The sequence below is a fragment of the Pistacia vera genome, unplaced genomic scaffold, assembly GCF_008641045.1.
Source record: "Pistacia vera cultivar Batoury unplaced genomic scaffold, PisVer_v2 Contig42, whole genome shotgun sequence".
Taxonomy (NCBI): Eukaryota; Viridiplantae; Streptophyta; class Magnoliopsida; order Sapindales; family Anacardiaceae; genus Pistacia; species Pistacia vera.
Window position 1 is genome coordinate 169,856 of NW_022196246.1, and position 23,252 is coordinate 193,107.

A 23,252-nucleotide genomic window follows, 5' to 3' on the forward strand; every position below is an offset into this window, starting at 1 on the left:
ACAAAGTTTGATATTGATTTGAANCCGTTTTGTAACTTATCTTCAGTTTTATAGAAACTGAAAGTATTTTCTATCTTTTTTCAAATCTCATCAAATACTCCTGTGTACAAAATGTTGAAGGATATGTTTACAAAGGAACTTTGGGTTTCTGTCTTGCAGGATGTTTGATCCCTTAGTATACGGAGATTATCCACCAGAAATGCGTCAATATCTTGGAACTGAATTGCCTAGTTTCTCCCATGAAGAAACTAAGTTGATCAAAGGCAGTACAGATTTCATTGGCATCAACCATTACTCAACTCTATATGCCAAGGACTGCATCCATTCTGCTTGCAGTTCAGGCAGCAATCATGCAATCAAAGGCTTTGTGTACACCACCGGAGAACGAGATGGAATTCCAATAGGAGAACCAGTGAGCTAACATGATTTTATTATTAGTAATATGAATTTTTTGGCTACATACTTCCCATTCAGGCCGCAAGTTTTTTAGCAAAAGAATTTCGTAATATTTATAACATTTTCTTGTATTATCATCTAACAAGGTTACATTTGGTTTCTGGCAGAGTGGAAATCCAGAATTCTTTGTTGTTCCAGAAGGCATGGAGAAACTCATTAACTATGTTAAGGAAAGATATAAAAACATGCCCATCTATGTGACAGAAAACGGTATGTGCTACAAGTATGCATGTGCCTATATGCTTTTCTTTTAACCTATATGCATCACAAAAAAGACGAGGAAATAAAAAGACAAAAATTAAAACCTTATTCCCGACTTCTCATTCTGTTTTCTTACTTTTCCATTTTTGGTGTAGGGTATGCACCACCAAGGGAACAGAGTAAACAAGTTGAAGATTTGCTTCAGGATGTCAAGAGAATTGAGTACCATAAAGGCTACCTTGCTGCTTTGGCTAGAGCAATAAAGTGAGTATCTGATCAAATTATTCTCCTAAATGTGTATGCTTTTTACATATACCTTGAAAAAACAAAAATTCAGGGCATTGAAAAAACGCGATATTGATCAATGCTTATTTTATAAGTTCTGGAATTGGCCACACTGTATTGACCAGATTCATGAAATTAATTATTGTTCATTCATTGCAATATGGGTTGTAATTTGATCATCTCAAACACAAAGCCACCTCAATTGAATCAAATCACCTAATCCAAATCAAAGTGCCCAGTTTGGTGTCATTTTACTTTTAGAATTAGTCTATTTATAAATTTTTATTCTGATTTAATTGACAGGACTGGAGCTGATGTTCGAGGATATTTTGTTTGGAGCTTGGTGGACAACCTAGAATGGATAGATGGTTTTGGCACGATGTTTGGACTCTACTATGTCGATCGCCAGACTCTTGATCGGACTCCAAAGCTTTCTGCTAGATGGTATAAGAATTTCCTCACCAATATTACCACTCCCAATGATATAAGTTCATCCAAAAAGAAGTTCTTTGTCACCAGATCACAAAATAGAAGAGTACAAATATATTGATTATTATGTTGCCGTATGATATGGCTGAAAAATGAAGTGGTATGTGCCATTTGTTGTAGTTGTAGACTTTGTTATTTTATGAAAGAATATGACATGTTAACCCACGCACACTAACCAACTAACACTACATTCATTTTGTATCTGCACACTAACCCACACACACATTTCCTAGACCAAACCAGACCTATAAATGTTTATTCTGAAGTCATGATATCAATTGGTAGTTTAAATTCTGTGTTTACTGCTAAAACCCACTCAGTAGTTCCTCTTACACTAACTTCATATTCTTTATGTTTGTGGATGTAATAGGGCAAGAGATGTTGATAAACCTTAGCCTACTGTTTTTGATGAGCCCACACCAGGTCTAAAAACAATTTGTTTAGCAGTTGAGACTAGACTTGATGTGGGTTCATCCATAAACAACATACTACAGTTTATCAACATCTCTTCTCTTATATATTGAAGCTGAATTTGTCCCACATCGTCAAGTTTTTCATTCTCCCATGAAAATCCCCATATAGGCTTCCCACAATGCTGTTATTGCACTTAGTTTAACCAAGTTAAGCAATCATAGCTTCTGTATGAACCAGTTTCTCATATTCAGTGAAACTATTCTTTATTTGGTAAGTGAAGAAGAACAGTGAATATATAGTCCCGATCACAGTCAAGTGTGGGTAAAGAACATCTTTTTGTATTACGAAATTAACCAGTGATTCGCTTCATTGAGCTCGAAAAGGGCTTTCCATTGTAGGTTACGTTTCATTAAGTCCTCAAGTTGACTTGAGTTACTAAGTCAATTTTCAGTAGCGTGACAAGTCAGCAAGTGGTTAGCCTGTTAGTTAGCAGTTAGTTACTAGCTTTAAGTGTTAATTAAGCTGTATTAATAAACTATATAAAAGCTGTGTTTCTGAAAAATAAATGGATTAATGAAGTTGGAAAGTTTCCAGATTTGGTATTTGTTCTTTCGCTCTTTATTGAACTTGGTATCAAAGTCAGTCATTGTTACGTATCCATTTTTACTTGATACAGACGTGCTTGAAGAAGTTTTCTTTCTTAAATCTATTTTGATATTAAATAGAGAAGAAAGCAATTCTTATTCAATTGAGCGAGTTAGAAACCTCTAGAGAATCATCATATTCCTTTCAATAGAAATCTAGGAAATATATATAAGCTTACAATCACACTTCCCGACTAAAAAGCAAAACACATTCACAACTTAAACAAACCAAAATACACATTCAAATAAAGTATCTTAAATATGTGGCTGACTTATTCAACTAAAATAAAACCCATCTATATCCTAATCTAATTTATTTAAATTATTGAGATAAACTCAATCTTGATTAACAAATAAATCCCTAAAAAAACACCTAAAATATAATTTAATTAACATTTACCTATTATCAAAATGGATACGTAACAGTCATGGAAATTTTTTCTTCATTTTCCAGTTTGCTGAACAGCCTTGAATAGACCGAAAAATTGACAGGTTATCGTCTCCAACAGGTTGATTTTTTTAAGTTGAAGTTGTCTTATAAATTTTTTCAATTGTCGTTTTAAGTTTTAACCATACCTTATGAAACTTTCAAAGTATCTTTTCTAGCAAATTATTCTTTTTCTATTATTAAAAAATGTATACATATGATCAGTGTTTTAAAACTCGACCTGGCCTGGCTGATTTAACCGGGACCTAGGGCCTTCAACAGGCCGGGTTACCAATTTCCCTATTCACCGAAAACCTTAGACATTGAAATGATGATCGACGAACAATTGAAGACTGAGATGTTGGGGCTTTTGAAGAGGAAAGGCCGGTGAATACAATGATGGTGACAAAGGTGATTTTTTATGAGTGAATCAATCGAAAATCGAAAAAAAAAAACAATGGCAACAACCTAACTTTGTCAGCGATTGGCGAGACGAACAAAGGTTGGTTGAGATGGGTTTTGATCAGGAGGCTAAGAGGAGTATTTTCGGGGTGATGGAGAGGGTTCTTGACGTTGGCGATGATAACATTTGGCCAAAATCGAACCAATTTCCACTAGATTTTGGATAGATTTTCTAGGGAATGGGCTCAAGGGATGATTGAGATTGCATTTCGTGTGTCGCCACCACCAACCAGTCTACTGCTAATTTGTATTTAGGGTGTATTTGCTACATTTCAAATATGTAGAGACTTAACATAATTTTTAGGGGTATATTTGTTGATTTTTAAACTTTTGAACATCCGTTTAATCGACTCGTCAAACTGGTTAAACCGGTCCACCCAAGGGCCAACAACTTTGCCAGGTTTCACCCTAGGTTAGTTATTAAAACATTGCATTTGATGTAAAGGCTCGTAGTAAAAATAGTACTTGCAAGAGTAGTTGTTTATAAAACGGTAGAATCAAGAAAGGTTGAATATTCGGTGACAAATTGAGTAAAAAAATGCTCTTCAAGCATACTAGAATTCAATTAGAATAAATTAGAATTAAATGTAGTGGTCAATTCCCAAATTTGTCTACAAATCTAACCTTCCACCTAATTAAACAAATTAGCATTGAACATTCTAACTTCAAGGACGAAAGAAATTTAAATCACTTAAGACTTTGTTACTTCTCACTGATCTGATGTAACCTGGAAATAGGAAATGAATTTGCAATTAATGATAATTCGATGAAACTGTCCTATTTAAATATCTTTAGTTAATCATGCATATACGTATTTGAGAAGATAATTAAGCAATTAATTTAATAGTGATCTGCATGTGACAAAACCACATGTGGTCCTAGAATATTGATATTTTAATAGGCTGAACGACTTTCACCTACCCAAAGTTTGGCATAAAGACAGATTGATACCCAAAAGGTTTGAAAATGACAAACAAATATTTTCTGTCATATTCTGTTAGGAATTTATGTCTGCTAAAAGATAATATAGTAATTCAATTCTCATCCCAAGCCCGTTTGCACAGTCCTCTTACATCATCGATCGATTTTTTGATCGAATTTAACATTTTTTTGCGAAGTTCGGTGATAAACAATGGCACTGACCCTTGCTGGCGCGCGTTGGGAATGGAGATTGGTGAGTATTCCAGTCTTTTCAACATTTTTGTCATTTAACAGATGGAAATTCCTAATAGAACATGACGAAAAGTGAGTGTTTGTCATTTCTAAACCTTTTGGGTATCACTTTGTCTTTATAGCAAACTTTAAGTATGTGTAAGTGCGTTCCCTATTTTAATACTTGAAAACGTGGGCCATGCTTGCTTGATAAATGAAGAAAAATCTAAATGATGCAGACCCAGAGGTTGAAGACTAGTAGTTGAAGAGAATGGTGGTTAATTAACTCTAGGTTTTAAAGTGGACAATTACATAAAGGCAGCTGACATCGAACTCATATATACTGAACAATTCACCAAACTCGATCTCATCAAAATGTAATTCTCCAGTGAGCTGAAAGAGGTGCAAAGACAAGTGATCGATAAGAGTTAAGCACTGAATAATTAAATGAAGGAATATTTGAGATGCATGAAAGAGGAAGAGGAAATGAGCTTGGGAGGGGAAATAGTGATGGCTGTGGTGGGATTATGGGGAGTATATTTGAGGCCATCCCTGATGAGATATGCTATAGAAATGCTGCAAGTTTTGCGCAATGCCATTATCAGATTTTTCAGAGCCATGCCTTCTTTTTCTTTCTCTATTTATCTTCCTGTAGCTGCTGGATTGTACTAACAACAAGGTATGTTGACTGAATTTCATGAATGATAATAAAAAAATAAGCATTTCATTGTTTTAGAGAAATATTTCTGTTGATTCAATCAATATATTTGTCAGTACTTTTCTTCACAAATTTCCATTTCTTCTTCATTCTATCGACATCGAATTGATCATTAGTGGCACAACTGGGTCGATATGATTCTAATTAAGCTATAAATTTCAATCTTGTTTATTCTACGCCAAAGGTTATAAACCAGTTATTATTTTCTATGTTCATTGATCGATTCTTGAATAATCGATACCAATTATTTAGCTTGTGTCCGTCTTCACATAACAACAAACTACCTCCATTTTTCGTTTTAATTAATGCATTCTTATCCGATTTCTTTCACCAACGTGAATGCCATAGCTCTCTCTAGTTGTATTGTTTGGCTCGGCATCGTTCCTTATCCAAATATTAGCCCCACCCACCCGAATGATTGACTCAAAGTTAATTAGAAAATTCGAATGAGTTCTTGCAAGGTAACTCAGTGAATTCTCAAACAAATAGGTTTATGAAAACTTTTGTATATCATTTTTATACTATGAACTAAAAATGATTTAATTACTTTTAAGTGGTAGAGTAGTTCAATAGAGATTTTTAGGTGTATTATTCAAGAAATACTGAATTCGAGTCTCTCCTCGATTGCTAATAAAGATAACTATTGGAATTCTTATCCGATCAATAGTTTTAGGGTCTCGGAGAATTAATTGAGATAAAGGCACCCCCATCATTTGAAAAAAAAAAAAAAAAACTTTTCAAAAGCATATTTTTGTCTTTTAGTTAACAATCTTTGGACTTAAATACAACTCATGACAAATCAATTAAATTATATTTAAGCATAACAATTAATAAGAAATTGGACAGAACTATTCAACAAGATTAATGATGAAATTGAACCTCAAATTACACATGATACATAGTTATGGAATCGTGGGACATTAAGGCACATTTATTATTAGAATGTACACCAAATTAACCATCCGGGTTAAAATACAACTCAACTCCACCGAAAAAATTAAAGTATTACAATTGAAATAAACAAAGGAATAAAGAAATGGTGTTAAATATTATTATTATTGAACATTAAATTTATTATTATTATTATTATTTTTAATGCAGCTCTTCTTCATTAGATGGTCATTGGGGTATTGTTCCTGCGCTTGATCAGCCTCCGTTCTTCAGACTCAATCTCCATTAAACTGTTGATCACTATATCTGATGCATTCGTCACAACTTCTGACCAGTTCCTATAAACCATTAAATAAACATAGGTTAAGTAAAACCCTAGCAAATTAATTATTTCCTGAAATAATAAGCAATTACTATTTAACTTTAGCAGTAAATATTATGTGAGAAATAATTAACAAACTCTATTAAAAGGAAGAAAATCATACCCTTTCAAGGAATCGAACGTGAGCCCAACGGTGTACTTCGCCTCTTCAAGAGCCCAGTTAAATCTCTGAATTTCATTCGCCGGGCATTTCCAATTGTCCGGAACGCGAAGTTCCGAAGGTTTGATGTCACAAAATATCGGGATAACCTTCTTCTTTGACTCCATGATCAGAGCCAATTCGTGAAGACAAAAATACGATTCGCAATAATGAGGTGAAAACACAGTAACGCCAACTTTGCAGCCCTTGATGGCACTATTAATCTTGTCAAATAACTTGTCGCCCGGCTTCATGTTCTTGTTGTCCAAGAATGGATGTAGATTAACCCGCGACAAATGATCGTAAAGCAAAGTGACGACTGTTCGCTTCGTGTCAATCCCTCTGTGGTTGATGAACACGTCGCAGGGTTTAATGACCCGATTAGCTAAGCGGGTTTGAGGGTTTTGGCGGAACAAGAAGCGGTTCAAGTTGTTCATGGCGGGAGAAGGACGATATTGCATGGTTGGTGGGCGGGTGTGTTTGTTTTTTTTCTTGAAGAAGTAAGTTTTTGTGAAATCTTTTCTGACAAGTTTCTTTTTTGTTTTTGTTTATGTTGTTGTGTGGATTGGATATATATATATATATATATACATACACAGAGAAGGTTTCAAACATTCGTGTTTTCAGTAAAGAACATTTCCCGTTTGATGCCTTTTTTTAGGGTTGATTTTGAACGAGAAAGTACAAGGAAGAAGATTGAACATTAAGAATTTAACCGTGTGTTTATTGATTTTGATAGGAGCCGAAAGGAATTAATAGACTATATCTTGATTCTTGACTATATGTGTCAATACTTGGAAAATTCTGGACCTTCAAATACGTTTCATGGACTTTCCTCTCTTACTAATATAAAACGTTTCCTTTTTTATTACTTCTAAAACCACATACGTTACAAACCTAGCCTTTTGACGACAAAAATTCCAAATTTTCAAAGCTTTGTCTATGAGTAATCGTTAATGCAGCAGACACAGCTTGAGACACCTTGCCTATTCTGTCAACTTATTTGAATTGGTTCAAGTTCATAATTTCTGAGTAATTTTCCTGTAAGTGTGAAATGTATTGGTTTGCATTTTACAGGAACGTTACACACATTCCTAAATTAATAAGAGACAAGACTTAGTTTATTAATCCTATTAGCAAGCTAATTTTGATGAGTGTGCTACGTGGTAGAAAGTCGAGTCAGTTTAATTGAAAATTGTATTTTCAACAGAAATATCATTCAACATTACTTGATAAAAAAATATATATATATATATTATCTATCAAGTAATGTTGATTGTTGAATGATATTTCTAGCATCCCTGATGGTGATTGGAATATTCATAAATTAATCAGAATCTATAGCCCTTTCCTTTGTCAAACTCAAGGGAGAATCACATTTTCCCACCCAAGGTTTGGTGAAACAACTTTCCCACCCTTCAAGTTTCAAAATTACACTTTCCCACTCTTCGTTAGGTTCTATTATGTTTTTCATTAATATTTTACTAAAAAGACAAAAATATTCTTAAATTTTTTACTTTATAATTTTTTAATTAGCCAAAAAGTCAAATATCAAAAATTCAAAAAAAAAATTAATTAGTCCCACCTAACAAGTTATGAGTAATGCTATGGAATTGTTTAAAGTTAAATGACTTTAATATTTATTTATAATATCATCAATAACTCATCACTATTATTCAATAATCTAATAAATTTATAATGTTTTTCATAACATAATGTTTTTTATTTTTACTAATTAATATAGAAAATCAATATTCCTAATTAATTAAATAAATAAAGGAAAAAAGAGATCTTTACACTTAAACTAATAAATAATCGAGTAAAGATTTTGACTTAACTAAATTTTAATTTATAATAAACTAATTAAGAAATGAATTATTTAAGGTATTTTCGTATTTTCAATTAAATATTAACAGAAAATACTAATAGAACCTGACAAAGGGTGGGAAAGTGTCGTTTTGCCAAACATTGGGTGGGAAAAATTGTTCTCCCCAAACTTAACTACCCATTTATTGCATAATTTTGTATTAGAAGAAAAAGAAAATTCAGTAAAAGTCTAAAAGAGGTTCTCTAGTTTTAACTAGCAATAAAAATTGCTCACAACCTAATCTTATAAACTTTCTCTCACAATCCTGACGTGACAGTTAGCAATTGGTTAACTTACAATTAGACAAGTAGGACCACAGCGTCTAGGCAGGCCTACTTGCGAGCTGACTAGCATTGTCCAAAATAAGCTTGGGATTTGATCCTGTCTAGACCTCATGTACTATTGGACCTCTATGAAAAGATAGGCCTGGACTGGCCCATTTGTACAGTGATATCAGCCCAGACACCTCAATGGCAACGTCCGATGACTTTATTAATTTCATGAGGTGGGGTGTTAACACATCAACCACATATTAATTTTAATAATAAGATGCGTTGGTAATCACCCAAAAAAAAAAAAAAATAATTAGATAAAATCAATCAGTTATGAGTTAAGAGATATTGTTAGTTTTTATTAATAAAAAGCTTGAATATTAAACTCATTTTAACTATTGTCGATCGTGACACTTCACATAAGTCTCGTTTTCATAATTATGGCACCTACCAATATATTATCATTATTGGTTTAATGATTAAAGAAAAATAATCCTCTGGCGGACTCGAACTATACCAAAAAAAAAAAAAAAAAAATCTGGGCTGCGTTGGTTCAAAATTTGGGGGTTTGGGAAAGTTTTTTGAAAAAAGTAAAAAAAAGTTGAATGGGCGGGTTATACGAGGTAAAATTTATAAATTAGTAAAATCTCCTTTATGTTTGTTTTTTAAAAATACCCCCTATAATAAACATTAAAAGTTACAAACCTCCTGACCCACCCTCAAACACCCCAGCGGCGCACATGACCACCACGGAGGTGGTTGGAGCACCGTATGGGCGCATGACCGGTTGGATCTTGCCGGTCATGGCGTCGCTATGGCCTTTTCCGGCCAGATCCTACCGGTGGATCTGGCCGGAAAAGGCCAGATCTACGGTCAGAGCGGCCGACAAACGGTCGTCGTTGTGGTCAACGACGACCGTTGTTGGCCGTCGTGACCGAGTGTTACGGCCAAAGATCTGGTCGTCAACGCCAGATCTTGGCCTTAGATCTGGCCTTTTCCGGCCAGATCCCCGTGGATCTGGCCGGAAAAGGCTAGATCGGCGCACTGCGCGCCAGATTCAGCCGGTAGTGCGCCATTCTACCAGATTCCGGCCATTTTCGGTGGTGGTGGCCGGAATCTGGTAAATGTGGATATTGGGGTGTTTTTGTAATTTAAAAAAAATATTTAGGGGTATTTAATTTATTATCAAATAAGGGGTTTAAAAAGTTGAATAATTTTGGGAGTAGTTTCCCAAAAATCTGAATTTTGGGTATTTTACTGTTTAACTTTTTGGGATACTAAAAGTAGTATTCCCAAATGTAAACAAACGCAGCCTGATTAAATTTAAAACTTTCTTCAACTATAAGCAAAGTGCAGTGCACAATAGATACACCAAAAGAAATGCATTAATCAATGAGGTAAATTGATAGCAGTGGTGCAACTTCAAATCAAATTCATAAAAATTAAGAGTTATAGAGACATGGACCCAGACCCAGAAATTTCTGGTCAGCTATGGGTTTGTGGTCATCATTATTACAGACAAAATGTCTTTACCAATTCCAGGTAGCTTTATAACAATCTTCATAATTCTTCTTCAGCACCATCATCATACACTTCTTATCCATTCAGACATATTTATATATACATGCACACATCTTATTGAAACGATTCATAAAATACCCCAACGGTTCCCCTCTTTCTAAAAAACCACCATGCATGATGGTTAAAGAGTATATAGCTCCTGTTTGGTTAGTTTTTGGGAATACTATTATTAGTATTCTCAAAAAGTTAAACAGTTAATGCCCAAAATCACATGTTATCCATATTATTCAATTTTTTTTTAAACCCCTTAATTTGTTATTTAATTAAATAACTCTAAATATTTTTTTCGAAATGGCAAAAACACACCATAAACCCACATTATACCAGATTCCGGCCACCACTGCCGAAAGTTGGCCAAAAATCTGGTAGGATGCACCCTCACCGCTTGATCTTACCGGTAGTGCACCTGATCTAGCCTTTTCTGGACCAGATCCACGTGATCTGGTCGGAAAAGGCTAGACTCTTGACCGTAAACAACGTCAACGATAGCCAACATAGGGTCTTCGTTGACCATCAACGATGGTCGTATCTTTGGCTGTTGTTACGAGCAAATGCGGCCAGATCTGACTGTCATGGCCAATCTAGCCGTAAATCTGGTCTTTGCCGACCAGATCCACTGTGGATCTGGCCGAAAAGCCATATCACCCACGACCGCAAGATCACCCGAGTCTGCACCGATACGACTACTCCGGCCACCCTCCGGCGTTGGTGGTTAGCTGTCCATATTTGATGGGTGGGTTGGGGGTGTTTTTGTTAACTTTAATGTTTTATTATAGGGGTGTTTTGTAAAAAAACAAACATAGGGGGCATTTTTTTATTATTTGTAAATCCTACATCGTAATACCCCCCAATTTATTTTTTTTAATTTTTTTCAAAAAACTTTCCCAAAACATAAAAATGTGAACAAACGGAGCCATGTGTTCGAGTTTCCTCAGCAATATAGGGGTAACCATTGCAAACTAGAGCTCTACCCGTTTGCAGTTCTAGACCCCGAATTATTTGAAAGCATGTAAGCTAGTCTGGACATCCTCAGTGATTTAAAAAAAAAAAAAAAAAAAAGTACCCTAAGATTTGTTAATACAAGAAATTACCGAAAACTTCTCTGGCACTAAAATTAAGTAAGTCCATTAAAATATATATAAACTTACTAATTTATCTTCATTTTTATAGATGCCGATCACCAATGACTAAATTATCTTTGGGCATTAACTTTCTTTTGATGAAGTTAAGGTTTGAGGGTAGCTTTTATGGTTTCCTGGAAAGGGCAATGATTTTTGAATATTAACTAAACCTAAGGGTAGAATCACAAATATCCCATCATCTTATTTATCTTACTTGCAATAAATTTTACAAAGACCTTTCTTTCCTTCACTATTCTCAAACTCAATTTCTTATTAGAAAAGAGAAAATGCTAAAGTGTGATTTCCTTGTACCTAGACAAATCCATTTTTATGCACTTTGCTTCACCAAAGGATATAAATTGTAAAGTACAAGAAATTGAGTTAGAGAACTGGATTTTGATTTTTGATGATTAAGAGGAGGCGAGTGAGGTGAAGAACGATTTTTACATAAAATTAACATCAGGGGTTGCTTGGTGGCCAAGGAGGTTTACTTCATTTTGATTTTGTGGTTCAAATTTGGGACCACCTATCACATTGTGCCTTATCTAGGTATTTGGGCTTGTAAGATTTCATAGCCTCGGAGATTAGTTAATTGGGTATCATTTTTTTTTTTTTTTGTTATGACTAAGTGTATAGACTAACTTTGCGCATCTCATTAATCCACAGGACCTATTGAACATCCTACAAGTCATGTTCTAGGAAGCCACAATGTAATAGGTGCCGTAAGTGGTTTGAATCCAAGAAATTAATTAAAGAGCAAACTTTTTTAACCGTCAGACCAATCCCTTGAGATTTGTTGAGTATCATTTTTACATTATACATTCCTTATATTCAAACCCAACAAACATAATTGAAGTGTAACTAATATTGCCTCACTGTGGTTAGATTGAAACTACCTAAGTCACTTATAAGGAAATTCACTATGGCCTCTCAAGGTCGAGTCAACCAGCTCTTTATTTGTTGGAGAAAGCTCTTTTAAACCAACAATTAAGCTCTAAGTAAGTCATGCCTATTGACAATTGTCATATCAGCTCACTTCCATTCCACTTTTTAAGGACAATAACATTATTTATCATAAATATTACCATATTGTAGTTATTTACATTGGGACCTTGATTATTAAGTCTCTTAACTTGAAATATCTTAATTCATGACAAAACTGGTTGATGATATCAAATCTCTGGTTCAATTAACTAAAAAATTTCTCTCTTTTGGACCTAGACCAATATAAATTTGTTTTTAAACTTCACACAAACATTTTTCGTTCAACGGATATCCGGGCCAATGCTCTACTAAACTAACTCATTATAAACTGATCTCTTTTTTCTTTTTTGTAACCGAGGTATCTGGGGTCAACACATCTCTACTAATTCTCGGGATCTTTAACATCTTATAAACCCAAAGAACTATAAATTAAAGATTATTGTGATATAATCCCAATATTTGAATCCAAGTTTAACCCCACACTTGGGATTGGATAAATTGAAATCTCGATGATGTAGGATGGACATGGTTCTGATGTCACACATTATAACTGAGATTTATTCTTTGCCCCACTTACTCACTCCACCGTTGCTGTAAATGACCAGAGAAAAGGCAAGAAATTTGAAGAGAGAGAGAGAGTAAAGCTTTCTTTTGTGTTCTCTTGAATGATAGGTTACTGAAAGCAGAAAAGAACTGACCTCCAACTAACTTCATACAGAACTATAAAATAAAACCAGTAAGTAGTAATGTAAAGTAACATTACATCATTACCAATCAGCAATCATTCTGTATCTGATCTCTCATCAAAGCCACACACTCAAAATCAAGTACCTTAGATTCATTCAAATGGAACCTCATCAGTAAAAGAAATGAGTAAAAGAAAAATATCATGAAAATCCATTTTTCTGAAACTCCCAGTGGCATGTGCCAGATTCATCCCCACCTGCCGCCCCATTCATTCTCTCTCTCTCGCTCTCTCTGTGTAATATCAGAAGAGTTTGCACTCTTTTTTGCAGAATATTGAACTAAAACACTAATGCATAACCTGAGACTTTGAACTTCCAAAATTACATCCAACTCTTTCTTCAACATTCAACTCTCTCTAAAATGGACTCAGAACTCGTCTTGATTATGCTCTCTTCCAACTCACACCCCCCAGAACCAGGTATAGCTTGCATTTATTATGTAGAAAATAATGGTGTTAGTATATATAGTTGATTGTGCTCTGTTAATGTTTTATTGATGTGTTTTTTGTTGGGACATTTGTGGAACGATGAAGGTGTGATCTGTGATATTTGCCGTGGTTCAAATGAAAATTGGCTTCCGGACTTCTAGAGCCGTTTCTTTCACATTTAAAATCTGCTAAAGATCAGATATCCAAAGAGGGTATTCCATCACTCTTCGCCAGTGGGTTCAGATGCCTCTTGGTTCACAAGCCACTGTGCAAAGGTAAAATTCGTTGTGGGTTTTGCCGAGACAAAAGTCATTGAGTTTCTGGATTTGAGTTGCCTTGTCATAAAAGGGAGCTATGCAAATAGTAGAAAAAAAAAAAAAAAAAAAAAGAAGTTCTTGATTTTTCGATCTTATCTAGATTTATCACTGTCAGATTGATACTTAAAAGCATTTCTGATTCTGGGTCATAATCATTATGACTAAATATATGTTTTTAAACAGATTTTTGAGATTTGTGAGCTCACCAGAAGTTCTCTGGAGAGATTGTTTTCGGTGAGCGAGAGATAGTACAGATTGAGATGATTGGCTAATGCAGCAGTAGGAGATGAAGATGGTATGCTTGCAGCTATTTTACATCCTTCATGTACTGTTATGCCATAACTTAATAAGTTCTAAAGCACATAACTCTGAAACTTAATGCGAATTTCCCAACACATTAAATGAAACTGTTGCATTGCCTATAAGTGATTCTGTATACGAACTTATATTTGACAGGAAATGAAGTGGAAATTTCCAAAAGACAGTTGCTTCATCTAAGGTTAGTCATTAATATAAAAGAAATAGTTTTTTTAATGCTTCTTTGAAAGCTCTATTAGGTTTTGGACGCCCTTGTTATGATCCTGCTTTTAGTGGAAAGGCGAATTCATGGAGCCGACGATGCTGTGCAGGAAGAAAATTCCAAGTAAATATCTTTTTTTCAGTTTGCTATATCTGGTGACAATACTATGCTTCATTTTCTGGATTTATATCTCAACAGTATTAATTATTCCTGTGGACGATGAACAGATCCGTCTTCAACGTGCTCTGGAGACTCGGAAGGCAGTACTTTGCAAAGAGCAAGCATGGCATACGCCCGTGCCTTGGTTGCCGGATATGACCCGGCTGTATAGGATCTTATTTCCTTTTCTGATGCCTTTGGAGCTTCCCGTTAAGGTTTGAAAGAAAAGCCTAATTATTCTGGTCAATTAAGTGTTCTATTGTAACATATTCAAGGAGGTTTAAAGAGTGTGCCCTGTTTTGTCTAGCAAGCATGCATAAATTCATGGATTTGTGCAAGAAAAAGAGAGAAGATGGACTCTGGATGGATGAAATCGCCGCGATGCAGGCCTTCTCTCAGCCAGAGTTGCCTTACATTGCAACATCTGGAATCATTCTTTGCGGGTGAAGATAATGATCCTACAGGGAAGCAGATCGGCTCAGCTGATGGATCATGTGCTGACACAATCATGGTATGAAATATGAATGATTATTTTTATTTTGTCTTCAAATGATCTTTCAATTCGCGATCAATGGTACGCGTTCAAACTGGTTTAAGCACCTTCTCCTTCTTCTTATCTTTGAAGTTGATAAAATATTTTGTGCAGATAATAATTTGCCCACATGGAAAAGCTCAAGTGCCAATGTCATGGCCAAACCATATTCCTCAGTACATGCACAACTTTCAAGGCCCCATGGTTCACCAAGTGACGCCGTATCAAGGTTACCATTTTCCAGTATGCAGGTACTCCACCATATTATCCAGGAACATGAGGTGCCTCCAAATGCGGAAGATTCTAATCTGGCGCATGATTGGGAGGTAGATGATCGAAGAAATCATAAATCTTCCAGGAATAGGAAGAAATCTTCACGTAAAGTCGGGAAACTTCAAAACAAGAAGAATCCACTGAGCTCGATTCCATGCTCTGAGAATGAATCAAATGAAGATATCCAGAATGGAAATAAGCATTCTTTGAGGAAAAAACTTGGGAAGCAATCCTCAAGAAAGTTGTTATCCGCAATATTAATTACATCACTTCTAATAGAGATGAGAAGAAGCACACACCGCTGAGGAACTTCGGACGAGATGAACTTATTATGGAATTCCCTAAAGCAGCAGGTAGAGGACCGTTGGCTCATTGGAGAAACGACATAATCTCCTCACACCACCGCAAGAAAGATGGGGTCAAGAGTTCTAATGATGCAGTTAAAAGAAATGATAACTGGGATACTTTTCAGAGTCTTCTCATGAAAGATGATGATACAAATTCTTATGGAATGGATCCACACCCTGTATTATACAGGGTGAATATTCCACACATAAAGCTCAAGACCGGGAAGGTCATTTGAATTCAACATGGAATCTGAGCGAGCTGAGAAAGAAGAGCAGTTGCAAGTGATTCCTTGTTGCAACAAAGACAAATACAGGTACTGAAGGAGACTCGCTTTGGAAACTTAGACGAGTGAAAGGCCGTCCGGTTTTTAAGGAGAGATAGCACATGAGGAGTTCTTATTTTCACATAGAAATGGGGGTTCAGGGAACTATTCACAAGCTGCACTATCTGATTATGCCAATGCTTCTACTATGATCAAAACTCAACAGGAGGAGACTGGATCACTGGCAACCAACCAGATAGATCAGCAAATCACTGGCAAACAAGTTTTGAAGGGGATTTTGCTTCATCAATGGCTGGCGACAGTTTCCACCGCGGAAAAGTAAGAAAGATGTTCTCTGATGACTCTTTTATGATCCAAGCTCGGCCGCTAGTAATGATCAATCTGATTCTCATGTAAGGTCAGATATAGCATGGTTACAGACATTATTGAGGCTACTCTATATGAAATGAGACACCAGAAATATCTCATGACAAGTCGGAAGCTTTTGGCAACCATGACCAGAGTCTTTACATGGTTCTTGGGCGTGATTCAGCTGCAGAGCAGGCTGCAGCCTCTTGGACACCAGAAATGGATTTTGAAAATAGTATTGTATCAACCAAGCCAATGAAATAACTCAATGCTGAAACCGGTGCTGGGATAACAAACTAATGGTAAGGGTGCTGGCAAAAGAGGAATTCCTGGAGGAAAAGTTTTGAGTAAAGATGCAAGTCTAAACTTCCAAGTGCTTCTCTTGGCAAGCAAAACTGACATCATATCAAGGAGCAAGAAACCATCTCCCGAAACAGCCCGCAGTTTCAGAGAAGTAAATTTGATAAGGTACTAAAACTAAAGCCAGCCTGCTTTTCTTTCTATTCATCTTTATGTTCAATTGTTTCTATAAACTTTGTTTTCCTCTCCTTACAAATAGGAAGAGAATAGGAAGAGAATGGAAGAGTTACTGATTCAGCGACAGAAGAGAATTGCTGAAAGGAGTGCTGCTATGGTGGTTCAGCAACAGTAAAAAGAACTCCGACAGAAAATAATCTTCCATAGCCTCAAAGAAGAAAGGAAAAACTGAATTCAGTCCCCAACAAAGAGTCTGCCAAATTACACAAATCAGTCTTCAGGAGTTCCCACGTAGATCGTCTAGCAACTGCGCGGACAACTCATGGTGTCACCAACGCCAACAAAACCAATCAACCCAAAAAGCCAATTTCGAAGGCAATGGTACTACACTACCGGTCACAGAAGACTGCTGGACTGAAAATAAAAATCAAGTGCAACAAGTGAAACCTTCAGATAAGAAAAATGGTCAAGAAATGGTAAATGAGGTACTTTCTCGTCGTAACTCTGATGTTCAAGAAAAGCAGGATAGCATGGACGCCAAGTCAGCATTACCAATTGAGACAACAGCTACACAATCAACTCACCATACCGGTGCCATTGATGATTGCAAAGACATTAAGGATTTACAAAATATTTCTTCAACTGAGAAGATTGAAGGGATATCAATTCACAAGAAGTACCTTGGATACAGAAATTGTAATGAGAATATGATTAATAAGCCCTCTGCACAATTGGATCGCTCAAAAAGTGATGAAGAATTATCCAAGGCACTCCAGGTCTTTCTGAAGATACAAAAGTTTCCGAAGATAGTTGCATCGTTTCTGAAACGACCGTGCATCCTGCACCAGCATCACTTGACAAGGTTTGAACTCTTCTAGGTATATTGAAGAAAGTGATGGAACAAATGAAAATTTCCCGCTCTGCTGAAATTTCGGAGATAAAAATCTCAACTCCCCCACCTAGTGAAATATAGCAGACCAAATCACTCCAGAAAGAATGGAACAATGAAGACACTCTCCAAAAGCTGCCAAAGGGTTTAGAAAACTACTTTTATTTGGAAGAAAAGCAAAACTATTAGTTGCTTGATCTCATAGACTTCTAGGTTTCTTTCTTTTTTTTTTTTTTTTTTTTTTTATGTTTTTTTTTTTTGTGCTTGCCCCTTATGTGTGTGCATTTCATGTCATGGTGCCTCTGCCTTGGAATGTGGGTTGCTCAAGAGCTGAAGGTGGAGCAACCAGTCGAACTATTGGATACGTTGCCAACCTTTGCCACCATGTGACTATCAAGAATAATGTAGACGGTTTTCATACACAATAAGGCCTCGAGTGTTTCTGCCATGAGAATCATAATGTAATTTATGGGAATTTGAGTATCTAGTCTGAGAGTGTAAACAGGTAATCACTTTATTTGTTATTCCTTTTGAATCTGCATTGATCTGTGCCGAGTCCTTTTTAGATCACTTGTAATCTTCATTTTTACTTCTGATTGTTTTCCGGAAAGCTGGTAATGACTTTTTGCTGTGAATGCATTTTTAGCTAATTTCTATGGCAGGGGAATTCAACTTGTACTTTGTTTTGGTTGACAATATAGTGATTTGGTAACTTAAACATCTTAGGATCTTACCATATATCAAATATCTCAATATGAAAATATCAATTTCTACTGAACCGTAACGAAATAAGAGAAGCTTAAGCAGCTACGTTAGCCTATACATCTTCATATTCCAGAAGTTTTCGGTGACCAAGCTCACCTATCGCACAATCGAAAGGGACGATTTTTGAATGACAGATTACCACTGTTACAAATGCTGGAACCATTACTACCATTTGATATTGAACAGTTTGAACCAATGTTTGTTTTGTACTTCACTTGGGGCTTAAATTTTGTTCAAGATCCGAAGGCTGTGTTCTTCAGCTATTTCATCCATCAAATTCAGCTTCGCATCATCTGATATCAAACTCATTCACATATTTATCGAACTGCTGAAAAGTTTCCTATAAAGAAAATTGAGCAAGACGAAAGTGCACTACTTTAACATTCTTTGAATTGGATCAAAGAAAGGGAAAATGATACAGTCCCCAAAAAAGGGATACTGAATTCATACACCGATAGACATGACACCATCATAACTCTTGATTAATTATGAATTTTGTTTTTAAAAAAAACAGATGGTGCCACGTCTGTTTGGTGCATGAATTCGGTATACTTTTTCGGTAACTGTGGCATTGTTATAAAGAAAATATAGCACAATTTCTCTGTACCTCTCTCGGCCAATATCAAAAATGTTGGTGGCCAATGATTAGGAACCCGGCCCATGTGGCAACCCCGCCAAGGGACCGAGTCACGATTTGACCGGTCTAACCAGTTTGACCAACGATTTAACTGCTAATCTAGTAGGTTTAAAATCTAGCAAACGCACCCTTGATAACTACACATCAATCCCTTCATGTTTGAAATCCAGCAAAAACACCCTTGTAAACATCTGACGATCAGTGGCCAATCGAACTTGGGATGATGGGGGTTTTTGTGGGGAGATGTCGGTGAGGCAAATGGAGGGATCGGGGTGATTTTTGGGGCCAGGAACAACCCAAAAAAAGTAAAATCGAAAAACCCTAAGGGTGGTCGACGGCGATCGATGAGTAATCAAGGTTGGTGTTGGGGTTTTTGGTGGGGAGAAGCCAAGCCAATGAAGCCAATAGAGGGTTCGAGGGTGATTTTAGGCACCGGATTCCGCCGGAATGAGGGAAAAAGTCCCAAAATGTGAGAGGGGTTGAGTGGAAGGAGTAAGGGATGTTTGTAATTTTGAGGGCCGATTTTCTGCCTTTACTGATTAAATCGGTGAAGGCCCCAAGTTCAGATCTAACCAGTTAAACTGATTGGGCCGGGTTGGGTTCCTAATTAGTGTTGGTGGCAATCAACATTGCATTATAGAAAGAACTAATCTTCGATGCAACAAATGTATCTACAACTCCAATTAGGTGGGGCGTGTCAAACACGTGCGATGACATGGCGAAACCCTTGATGATGCATCCACTATGCTGAAGATTTATTTTCGCAGAAATCATCTATTAAGATACCGAGGATTGTAATATTTTATAATTTCGGAATTGGATGGTTGTTAAATTTGGAAAACAAAAAAAACAAAAAAAATCGAATGACTTTGAAGCATTTTGGTGGCGAGATGTTCGGTATCTTATGCTAATCGCCATTCCTTAAAAGATTTTGACCAGAAGGCAAAGCTAGTCAACGATCAATGTTCCGGACCCCACATCCATGTTCTAAATACACGTGGCAAGAATCTGTGGCACACGATGAACTGTACACAGTCTGTACTGCAACGCCAAATCATATCAGAACCCAAAAGACAAGGACAGGCAACTACCACTGAAAGCAAGGTCCCACATGCTGTGCTCCACGCTTCTGAATCGTCCGTTTCACGCATCAGAGTAAAACGTAACATCAGCCGTTGGATCTACCAGTTACCTCTCAACGTGAAAAAGCTGGCTCCCTTATTGTAAAATGTAAGCATCCAATTCTCCTCACCGTCACCGACAATCCATCAATCACATCAAGAAAAAGACAAAATCTCGATTTTACCCTTCTAACTAACTTCTATTTCCAGCAAACAACAGTGCTAAACATACTTGTGCCTTGTGCTCTGAGTGATTGTGCCTTGTGCTCTGAGTGATTGTACCTTGTGCTATTTTTCGAAGCTTCTAATTCTGACAGTTTGTACTTTCATTTTTTCCGATTATTTTAACGTTTTTTAAAAAACTGTTTTTTTGGAACTTATCGTCATAAGATAGAGTTAATAAATTTTCCGCCTGAAGTTTAATCTGATTAAAGACCCAAATAGTTTCTAAAGTAACAAAAATCCCCTTGCTATTAAATTTTAGGTGTTAAAATAAAAGGTAAAAGAACAATTTTATAAATATTTATTAACTTCTAGTAATATAAATTCTAATGTTTTACTAACAATTTACTAAGAATGTGGAAATTTTTGTTATTTCAAAAATCTCAACAATTTTTTTTGTTATTATATGAAATCTAGGAGAGTATTTTTTTTTTTTTTTTTTTTTTTTGTTGTACTCTTAAAGATAATTTTACAAAACTATATATATTTCTTATTTTAGAAAATAATTTTTGGTTAAAAAATTATAGAAATTACACAAAACTTTTTTTTTTATCTAAAATATATATTATGAAATAATTTGATTCAAGTAATATTTTTGTATAAAATTTATATATCTAAATTTACCTGTAACAGTGTAACAGCCATGAAAAGCAAAGAATATTAAGTGAAGAAGAAGGGCATTTAAGGATTTTCTTATAGCAGTTGAAATACTCATGTCAATGAGCTGGTATATTGTCTTATCTTTAGGTGAATACATACCATTCTTATTTTATTATTTATTATTTCTGCATATTTTTCTGGTTTGTGATTTCTTCTTCAACACTGTAAGCGTTGTTGTATATTTAGAAGAGAGAGACTGAGAAACAAAGTGTGAAGAAGAGGTAGATCTTGTTTAGCATTTTTGCAGTGCTACATTTCATCCATAGCAATGGCTTCAAAGCTCATTGATCACAGTCTTTGTGTTTGATCTCATTGCTTTTGGTTTGGCTGTTGCCGCTGAGCGAAGGAGAAGCACTGTGAGTTTCTTAACCAAGTTTATATTTTGTGTTTCCTTATAAAGACTGAATTATGGGGTCTCCTTCATTTGTTTGTTTGTTTTTGTTGAGTAAATTAATTTGTTGGTTATATTTGGGATGAAAATTGTCAGATCTACTGGGAAAAAGTAATATTCTTGGCTCAATTGTTCAAGGAAATCTATCAGATCTCTCTGTTTTCATAACTCTCTCATTTAACATAGGGCTTTTAGTTATTTGTGTGCGGAGGAAATTATTTCCTTAATTCAGATCCTTTTGTGAAAGATGCAATTAATTTGAGCCTAATAATTTTGATCAATATCAGCTACATAAGTGATTATCTGCAAAGGATGTAACAAAATTATGATATGTTTAATTACAGGCAACAATCAGGCAGGATAATGAAGTGAATTATAACTACTGTGTCTATGACTCAGACATTTCAACTGGGTTAGGTGTTGGTGCATTTTTGTTCCTCATGGTCAGCCAAGTCCTTATAATGGTGGCCAGTCGATGCTTCTGCTGCGGAAAAGCTTTAAGCCCGAGCGGTTCAAGGGCTTGGGCAATCATCCTTTTCATAATTTGCTGGTATATTACATCAGAAAGTCAGAAGATTTGATTATGCAATTGATCCAAATACATTTGATTGTTGATTGATTGTTTGTTTGCAATAATCTTTTACAGGGTGTTTTTCCTGATAGCTGAGATATGCTTGTTGGCGGGTTCAGTGAGGAATGCTTATCACACCAAGTACAGAACCATTTTCAGTGAGAACCCTCCCTCTTGCCAGACCTTGAGAAAAGGAGTTTTCGGGGCAGGTGCCGCCTTCGTTTTCTTCACTGCCATAGTCTCCGAATTCTACTATGTTTGCTATTCCAGGGCCAGGGAGAGCTTCCAGTCGTATGGAGGCGAAACCGGTGTCGGCATGGGAACCTACAAATGAGCCTTTTCCAGGGCGATTTGATGCATTAACTTGCACACTCTTTGATGGCTTTTCAGTTGCATTTTGTGTATTATGTGTTCAGTTTAGTCATTGATAGATCATATTCTCCATTGTATTCATGATTATTTTTTCTTTTTTGCTCTTTAACTTCATTGATGCTACTGTTAAATTTTTGAGTGTCATATAGGTAAAATTATAGAAGGATGTTGTTTGTGTTAAATATACTACTACATATAATATTCTTGATAAATGTATTGAACAACTTACATATTCTAATTTTGTCAATATGTCCATTAGTTCTTGTTCTAGTTTTGGTGTTCTGCTCTGCATTTCAACACAAGTTTATCAATTAATCTGAATTTTCTTCCAGTTTCTGTCAAAACCAAGTTCCCTTTTTCTATTCTCTTCAATTGGAAGCTCCATTTTTGTACTAGAAGAGCATACTGGAACCTGAAAAGAAAAAGGGTCACAAACAGCTTTTGTGCCTGTTTGATAGGTTATTTCAAAAACAATAAGATTATAATTACGAGAATATCTTACAAAGATTTCTATACAAAATGAGGTGACAAAAAATGAATGAAAGAGTGAAACAAAAAATTAAATTATTCTTCCATTTATTTTTTGCCACATCACTTTGTATGAAGATCTTTGTAAAATTTTGTTTGTAAGTGTAGTATTAGTCTTTAAAAAATGTTGTTATTTAAAAAATAATAATATTATACTTATAAATAAATCTTACAAAGATT

General features: G+C 35.6%; 3 protein-coding genes across 3 annotated transcripts; 2 read left to right on the forward strand and 1 right to left on the reverse strand.

Annotated features, from left to right (window-relative positions):
- Positions 1–139: 139 nt before the first annotated feature.
- LOC116142825 (beta-glucosidase 18-like) lies at positions 140–952 on the forward strand. The gene is made up of 3 exons (XM_031428235.1): positions 140–412; positions 564–666; positions 813–952. The coding sequence occupies exons 1-3, from the start codon at positions 161–163 to the stop codon at positions 923–925; spliced, it is 468 nt and encodes a 155-aa protein (XP_031284095.1). The 5' UTR covers positions 140–160; the 3' UTR covers positions 926–952.
- Positions 953–6,348: 5,396 nt separating this feature from the next.
- Positions 6,349–7,194, reverse strand: LOC116142798 (disease resistance protein RPP5-like). The gene is made up of 2 exons (XM_031428202.1): positions 6,625–7,194; positions 6,349–6,477 (listed from the first exon to the last, which is right to left on the reverse strand). Exons 1-2 carry the CDS (start codon positions 7,119–7,121, stop codon positions 6,360–6,362), a joined length of 615 nt encoding a protein of 204 aa, XP_031284062.1. The 5' UTR covers positions 7,122–7,194; the 3' UTR covers positions 6,349–6,359.
- A 10,195-nt stretch (positions 7,195–17,389) lies between these two features.
- LOC116142840 lies at positions 17,390–22,621 on the forward strand. Its single transcript, XM_031428256.1, has 4 exons — positions 17,390–17,692; positions 21,477–21,566; positions 21,946–22,151; positions 22,248–22,621. The coding sequence occupies exons 1-4, from the start codon at positions 17,390–17,392 to the stop codon at positions 22,504–22,506; spliced, it is 858 nt and encodes a 285-aa protein (XP_031284116.1). The 3' UTR covers positions 22,507–22,621.
- The last annotated feature ends 631 nt before the right edge of the window (positions 22,622–23,252 follow it).

Coding starts and splice junctions, on each gene's coding strand:
- LOC116142825 (XM_031428235.1), top strand. CDS start 161: ATGTTTGATCCCTTAGTATACGGAGATTATCCACCAGAAATGCGTCAA. Junction 413..563: donor GAATTCCAATAGGAGAACCA/GTGAGCTAACAT, acceptor GGTTTCTGGCAG/AGTGGAAATCCAGAATTCTT. Junction 667..812: donor CATCTATGTGACAGAAAACG/GTATGTGCTACA, acceptor TTTTTGGTGTAG/GGTATGCACCACCAAGGGAA.
- LOC116142798 (XM_031428202.1), bottom strand. CDS start 7,121: ATGCAATATCGTCCTTCTCCCGCCATGAACAACTTGAACCGCTTCTTG. Junction 6,478..6,624: donor ACGTTCGATTCCTTGAAAGG/GTATGATTTTCT, acceptor AATGGTTTATAG/GAACTGGTCAGAAGTTGTGA.
- LOC116142840 (XM_031428256.1), top strand. CDS start 17,390: ATGGTAAATGAGGTACTTTCTCGTCGTAACTCTGATGTTCAAGAAAAG. Junction 17,693..21,476: donor AATTATCCAAGGCACTCCAG/GTCTTTCTGAAG, acceptor TTTCATCCATAG/CAATGGCTTCAAAGCTCATT. Junction 21,567..21,945: donor CTGAGCGAAGGAGAAGCACT/GTGAGTTTCTTA, acceptor GTTTAATTACAG/GCAACAATCAGGCAGGATAA.